The sequence below is a fragment of the Populus nigra genome, chromosome 6, assembly GCF_951802175.1.
Source record: "Populus nigra chromosome 6, ddPopNigr1.1, whole genome shotgun sequence".
In the NCBI taxonomy this organism is placed as follows: Eukaryota; Viridiplantae; Streptophyta; class Magnoliopsida; order Malpighiales; family Salicaceae; genus Populus; species Populus nigra.
The window spans coordinates 11,898,621-11,906,170 of NC_084857.1; the positions used below are offsets into that span (position 1 = coordinate 11,898,621).

Here is a 7,550-nt window from a genome sequence, read left to right on the forward strand (position 1 = left end):
TGTGTATTCGGTGCTATGGTGTATAATACTTTTTAAAAATATTTTTTGTTTAAAAATATTTTTTAAAAAATTTTATTTTATTTTTAACATTAACATATTAAAAATAATAAAAAATAATAAAAAAATAATATTAATTTGATATTTTTTTAAACCACACATATTTTTAAAACATAACAAAATATTTTCAAGAGAAAAAACAACAGTGCTAACAATATTGATAGTTTTTAATTAAAATATTGTAGATTTAACTATTGCTATTAGCACCGTTGTTTTTCGAATAAAACACAATATCTAAGGGTGTACTTTATCATGTAATTTTACACCCCACAAATATTAAAGTCTACGTCTAGATATTAGAAAAAAAATTGAAATTTTTTTTTTGATATTTTGATCAAACCCTAATGGATGATCATAAACTAGTTATGATATCTATTTTTTTATTATGCAAAATTAATGAAAAAATATGTTAGAAAATCGTAATTTTTTTAAGAAAAGATTTTTCAGATTTTTTTTATTTTATTAGGTTGGCTTCGGTCTAATGCATTCAGATTTGAGGAACAATAAAGACCGTTTCCACTGTTTACATGCAATGTGAACAGTAAAGATAGGAAAACACAACAGAAAAGGAGAAGGGGAGGGGAAAGAGCAAACTTCCCTTCATGATAGTGATATCAGGCTAGCGGTCGAAATGACAGAGATCAATCATCTTTAACACAACATAATGGAGTAATTTAGTTTGAAAAACTACATGAACTAAGTTATAACTATCATTTTATTTTTGATGTCTCCATTTACAAGTTTGAAACGTTATTCTTTATTTCCGTTGTTTTCAAAAATAAAAAAAAAGGTAAAAAAATATAAGCAGTGACGATACCAGGCGGACCTTGGTTTTTATCATCTTAGCTTCCACTGATGACTGAACAGTCACTTAAAAAAAAAAAACAGAAAACTAAGAAAATAAATCACATATTATATACCCTGTGCTGGATACTATAGGCTTCAAAGAATATGCTGGGAGTTCTTCCAGCGCTTGCAGCAGCCACCAGTCGAACACCTTAACATGAAGAAAAAAACATCATTAAATGAAAACATTTTTTTTTTCCTGCAACTAAATTATCAAGTGGGACCAAAATACAATCCCATCCACCCACCTAATCGATCAAACTTGGTGTACATTTACTATGATAGAATAAAAAAATTTATAAATTATTTCTTTTAATTAAGATTTGAATTTTTTTAATGAAAATTATATAAAACTGCAATTCTAATTAATTATCAAAATATTTTTTAATTTATAATTAAAATAAAATATAAACTGCACCATTTCACTTGAAGTTTTTGTTTGCCATTACTTTTAAATAGGGTTGGATATATTTTTAATTTTATTTTTTTATTTAAAATTATTATTTTTTATTTTTTAAAATTTTTTATGTATTAATATAAAAATGTTTTAAAAAATAAAAAAATATTATTTTAATATATTTTTATATAAAAAAATATTTTAAAAAATAATCATTATCATTTTTATAATAACTATTAGGTGATTAAACTCTTCCACAGCAAAGTCTAGTATAATTATTTTTATTTTTATGTTTGATTTTTAAAATGTTTTTTTATATTAAAATATATTAAAATAATATTTTTTTATTTTTAAAAAAATATTTTTAAAATAAATTTTTAAAAAATGTGTGCTGACTTGCGTTTCCAAACGCTCAGCGGAAATAAAAGCAAAGAGTACAAATCATGTTTGGCAACAGTCACTCGTTCTGTCCCCTTCTTGCCCTGCTCACTTGGCGACTTCTACAAAGCTCTTTCTCACTCTACTCTCCTCGTTACATCCGCCCCTTTCCCTATCTTTAATAAAACCCCCTCCTTCCTCATTAACCAATCCCCAAACCCTCCTTCCCTCCCTGTCATCACCTGATCGCATCTTCCCGGTAACCATGTCTCGGTCATTACACATCTTCACTCCCTCTAACCTCACTTTCCCCAAACAACCTTACCCCAAACCCTCCAGCAATCGCCGGTTCCCGGCCACCACCTTCTCTCCGAAATTCATCTCAATCAAAGCCTCCACGTCATCAGATCCCAAATCCAGCACGTCTCCGCAAGTCCTAATCTCCAACAATGGAACCGGAGCAAGCGGGATATTATCCTCTACACCGCAGGACTATGATACACCGCCGTCGCAATCAATTATCTCCGACTCGAGCTCCATCGAGGTAGATGCGGTGACGGAGGCGGAATTGAAGGAGAACGGGTTCAGGAGCACGAGGAGGACAAAACTTGTGTGCACGATCGGGCCAGCGACGTGTGGATTTGAAGAACTGGAGGCGCTGGCTGTTGGAGGAATGAATGTTGCACGAATTAACATGTGTCATGGGACGCGTGAGTGGCATAGGAGAGTGATTGAGAGAGTGAGGAGATTGAATGAAGAGAAAGGTTTTGCTGTTGCTATTATGATGGATACTGAAGGTAGTGAGATTCATATGGGTGATCTCGGTGGTGCATCCTCTGCTAAAGCTGAGGTAACATTGCGATTTTGGATAATTCAGTAAAACTATGTGATTTCCCCCCTTTTTCTTGGATGTTGTTATGAATGTTATTCTAATTCAATTGAAGAACAAGGCTAACTTTTTTAAGCTGAACATGATTAATTAAATTATTAGATAATGCGCAAAGTGATTTGGTTGTTGGAGTTGTTCAAAGTGTACATTAAGAGTTGGAGTCATTTTTGCAAAATTTCGTAAGATTTGGAGGTAATAGTATCGAGTTGTTGGACGTGCGTGTGTGTGCAGGATGGTGAAATTTGGACTTTTAGTGTGCGAGCATTTGATTCGCATCGACCAGAACGCACTGTCAATGTGAATTATGATGGTTTTGCTGAGGGTAATTTTCTTAATGCTATCGTTGTTTGAAGAAAAAATATTACTATTTGTTTTTGCAAAAACTACCAATCTTTAGCTGTAACTCAATCCCATATCTGATGATCAACAGATGTGAAAGTTGGGGATGAACTCCTTGTTGATGGTGGAATGGTGAGGTTTGAGGTGATGGAGAAAATTGGTCCAGATGTCAAGTGTAGGTGTACTGATCCTGGACTGATGCTACCACGAGCTAATGTGACTTTCTGGAGGGACGGAAGTCTAGTACGAGAACGCAATGCTATGCTCCCCACAATTTCCTCGAAGGTTGGTGCCTCTGTTTTTTATATGTTATTGAAATCAATATCTTCTGCTAAGTGTGAAAGGTGTCATTGATAGTAAGTAGAAAAGCCATTTTTTCCCCGCATGTCTTTAAATGCTTCCAGAAATTTTGAGAGTTTGCCTGTCATTAGTTGAGGAGAATATCAAGTTATCGATCTTTTTCTTTTATTTTCTCTTCTTTCTTTCTTTTAAGAGGAGGTTGGGGGGCTGAGGATTCAAGTTTTCAGGATTCTGAAAGTGTTCTTAAACTTGAAATTTTCTCGATCTCATGCAAATATTAACAAGATAAAAAAACTGACATTTAGAGAAGGCGTGGGGAATTTTCATCTAGACAATATATACCACCATTTTTTAGAAAATAATTTTTTTTTATTTTCATTTCATTTTTGCCCCCCCCCCCCCCCCTCTCTTTCTCTCTATATCTGTTTATTGGTTCTCACCATTAACTGGATGGTTTATTTCCCCGAGCTGAAATTAAATTTCTTGATAACTAAAGTTTGTCCATTGACCACCCTCATAAAGAAAAAAAAGTTGGTCCATTGTCATGGATTCCGAAAATTTTACACTTTCCTGGCCTGTCCATTATATGATGCATCAAGTGCAAACTTCATGTGAATGAACTTTCATACTGAAATATTCTTTTCTGCCATACCCTTCCATCCACTTTATATTAGTACTTTCTCTGTTGGTGGGAATACCATCATATTTTTTAAAATAAATGTTACACACACACACATATATATTTGAAATAGAAACTAAGATGTAGGGTAATATATAAAATATACTCCAAGTTAAGCCTTGGGTTGGGAATTGCCTTCAGTTTCTAGGTCAACTCATTCCAGAAATCTATTGTGACCTTAACCCTGGAAGAACTGCAGTCTGTTCAGTTTTTCACAACTGGAGTTGAAAGTTCCCTCATAAATAGGGGTTGTAGAGAGTTCATTCTGACAAACCACTTGTAGGTCTTGTAAATATAAAAAATCAATTGTAGATGTTGCCTGCTGATGCAAACAGCATGTTTAGCAAAAAATATGTTTGTGTAAATCTTTAGCGAGGTGTGCACCACATCAATTAACCAGTTAGTGCTGCATCACCCATTTCTACTGCACCTTTTTCTGCAAAGTTGAAAATGTTCATCTGATTTCATCACCATTTTTTTCTATATATATTTTTCAGGATTGGTTGGATATTGATTTTGGGATTGCAGAGGGCGTTGACTTCATTGCAATATCCTTTGTCAAGTCTGCTGAAGTGATTACTCATCTTAAAAGCTACATAGCTGCACGGTCTCGTGATAGGTAAGCATATCAAATTAAAATATGTAATGCTTTCCACTCTTATGATTGAATCTCATCTTAGCCAGTCCCCCAATCTGAACAAGGCTGGACTCTTTGTTACCTGCTGCAATACTTGGAAGTTCTTTTTTGTCATTATCTGGACATCCAGTATTTCATTTATCTGGGTTTTTGGTGGACTGAGTTTGTCTTGATTTCTTTATTGTGTCTGGTAACTTTAGATTTCAAATACTAAATCAGTTTATGTTACCATTGAAAGTTGCAACATGAAGCTGAGTTACTGTCATGTTGAAAATAACATATGTTGCATGTGCTTTTTTTATAGTGTTTGCCTTTATTAATAAAATGTTTGGCATAGTTGTCAATTTTCTGGACCGGCACTGATTTTTAATTCTGATGCAGTGATATAGCTGTCATTGCAAAGATAGAGAGTATTGACTCATTAAAGAACTTGGAGGAGATCATTCAAGCATCAGATGGAGCAATGGTAGCCAGAGGAGATCTAGGTGCTCAGATACCATTAGAACAGGTCCCATCGGCCCAGCAAAATATTGTTCAAATTTGTAGGCAGCTAAATAAGCCAGTCATTGTCGCTTCTCAGCTGCTTGAATCTATGATTGAATACCCCACACCTACCAGGGCTGAGGTAGCTGATGTTTCTGAAGCAGTTAGGCAAAGGGCGGATGCTTTGATGCTATCTGGTGAGTCAGCCATGGGCCAATACCCAGAAAAGGCATTAGCTGTTCTGAGGAGTGTCAGTGTGAGAATTGAGAAGTGGTGGAGAGAAGAGAAGTGCCATGAAGCTATGGAACTCCCTGTTGTAGGATCATCATTTTCTGACAGTATTTCTGAAGAGATTTGCATTTCTGCTGCCAAGATGGGTATGCACACTTTGGTTCTAGTCTTCTAGACATCTGCTAATGAATTTATTTTAGCATAAGAGGCATTTTCTGATTCAACTAGTTGTGAAATGAGGCCTTCACAGAAACCAATTTTAAAATACTTTCAGGGGTTTCATTCATCGAGTAAACCCTTTTTTTGGTGTGTGGAATATGAACACCAGAGGTAAAGAAAAGTGAAAAATGAAGAAAATGCACCCATCATATTTTGATTGCAAAATTACACCAGCTATTTAGAATATACTGTTGTATTTTATCGACGAGCAACATTTCTAGAAGTTGTTAAGGTCACAAATGCTTTTATATATATACATGTCACTGGTGTTCAAAGAGGGATTTTGATAATTATGTCTTGCATATTGTTTGAAATCTTTCTTCTTCGTCCTACTGCATGATCAGTAATTGCTATTGTTTCCTGTTTTTCTTTTCTTTTATTTTTTCTTATTGCCTTCAAATTGAGTTACCTTTTTCTGACCATTGTCGTCATACAGTTCTAAATTGTAGCGAGTCATCTAATTACATTGGTTCAGCCAAGCATCTCCTTTTCATTTCCTCTTGCTTGGTTTGGTTCTCATGACTTGCTTACTTTACTGGTGGTGGTTGTCAGAGTGACCAGCCTCTCCAGTAATTAGATTCTAAACCCCCCTCCCCTTTTCACCTTTCTTTGAAGTGCCACTTTATTTTTGTTTGTGTACATGTATGTGTTCATTAAATTTTACATGGATTATGTGGTATGATTGGCATTTTGCAGCTAACAATTTGGGAGTAGATGCACTTTTTGTCTACACAAAGACAGGCCACATGGCTTCTCTCCTGTCACGCTGCAGACCTGATTGCCCAATCTTTGCTTTCACAAGCACAACATCTGTAAGGAGACGCCTGAATCTACAGTGGGGCCTGATACCTTTCCGCCTGAGTTTCTCTGATGATATGGAAGGCAACCTTAATAAAACCTTCTCATTGCTCAAGGCTAGGGGAATGATCAAATCAGGTGACCTTGTCATTGCTGTCTCGGACATATTACAGTCCATCCAAGTTCTGATTGTCCCTTAGATTTTAGGTTAGATTGCAATCACCACCTCAGCCCTTCTTCTAGGTTGGGTTATCTAGTAATTTCTATGTCCATTTTTAGTGGTTCAGCAATTTGGTTGCTGCTAGAAAATTCTAATTGCTATAAAGGAATCTGAGGGTAGTCATCAAAACATCCCTGCTTTCACTGGCTTCATGCCTGATTCAAGGACACATCCACCCATTCAGCAATAAGGTTTGGCGGATCACTCCATGCTAGCAGCTTTCATTTTCTTGGCAGGTGATCACAATTTTACCCAGTGACTTTGTTTTGACATGTTTCTAAGTGTACCAATGGAAGCAGAGCTATATTTTCTCATATATTGTTGTGTGGTTTTATATAACCAGTGTAGTCCAGATTGCTTATGTTGTTTTTTCAGCTCGACTCTTAGTTCCGATAAATGCTTAGAGAAAACAAGGTCAACAGAAGTTGTTACCAGATTTGTTTATGCTATCTAGTTATTGCTTTGTATCTGTTCACACCTGTTTATCTTTCCATTTTATATCTCCAAGCATACTGAATTTCTTATTATATTTTTATTGATGACTCCAGGCTGAAGATGTGTGTGTGTGTGTGTTTTCTACGTATGATCACCATTTGTTTTATGTTTAGGCAGGCCTTTCAGAAATCGTCTCGGGTTGGCTCAATGAGATTGATAAAAACCGAAAAGGTATGTTATTAGTACTGCACTTATTTCTTGAGAAGATGCCCATATTGCTGTGGTAGTGTTAGATGGTGCCAACTTTGTGAGTCACGGTTATGAATGGCCATAGGAGTTGTTTTATGTAACTGGCGGACTTGTTTGGAGGTGATGGGCCCTGAAAGGGAAGGAGCTGGGGTCGAAAAAGTTATGGGTATTTGAGCTATCATGGAACAAGCATTGTGCATTTCTTTTGCCTCAGTTCATAGAGCAATATGATTCCTGTTTTCTCCTCTAGCCTCTTTTTTTGGTTCGTGTGTTGAAATAAAATATAGCGATAAAAAGGACTCGAAAGGAGGAGGAATTCATATCTATAGCTTTTGCTGAACTATCCCAGTGTATAGAGTTGTTTTAGCACAGAGCATTGCAAGGATTTCCTAG

The 7,550-nt window shown here is 35.6% G+C and overlaps 1 protein-coding gene across 1 annotated transcript; it reads left to right on the forward strand.

The window, feature by feature from the left end:
• Positions 1-1,740: 1,740 nt before the first annotated feature.
• LOC133697014 (pyruvate kinase isozyme A, chloroplastic) lies at positions 1,741-6,948 on the forward strand. The gene is made up of 6 exons (XM_062119333.1): positions 1,741-2,528; positions 2,799-2,889; positions 2,998-3,191; positions 4,383-4,504; positions 4,904-5,382; positions 6,152-6,948. The coding sequence occupies exons 1-6, from the start codon at positions 1,944-1,946 to the stop codon at positions 6,451-6,453; spliced, it is 1,773 nt and encodes a 590-aa protein (XP_061975317.1). The 5' UTR covers positions 1,741-1,943; the 3' UTR covers positions 6,454-6,948.
• The last annotated feature ends 602 nt before the right edge of the window (positions 6,949-7,550 follow it).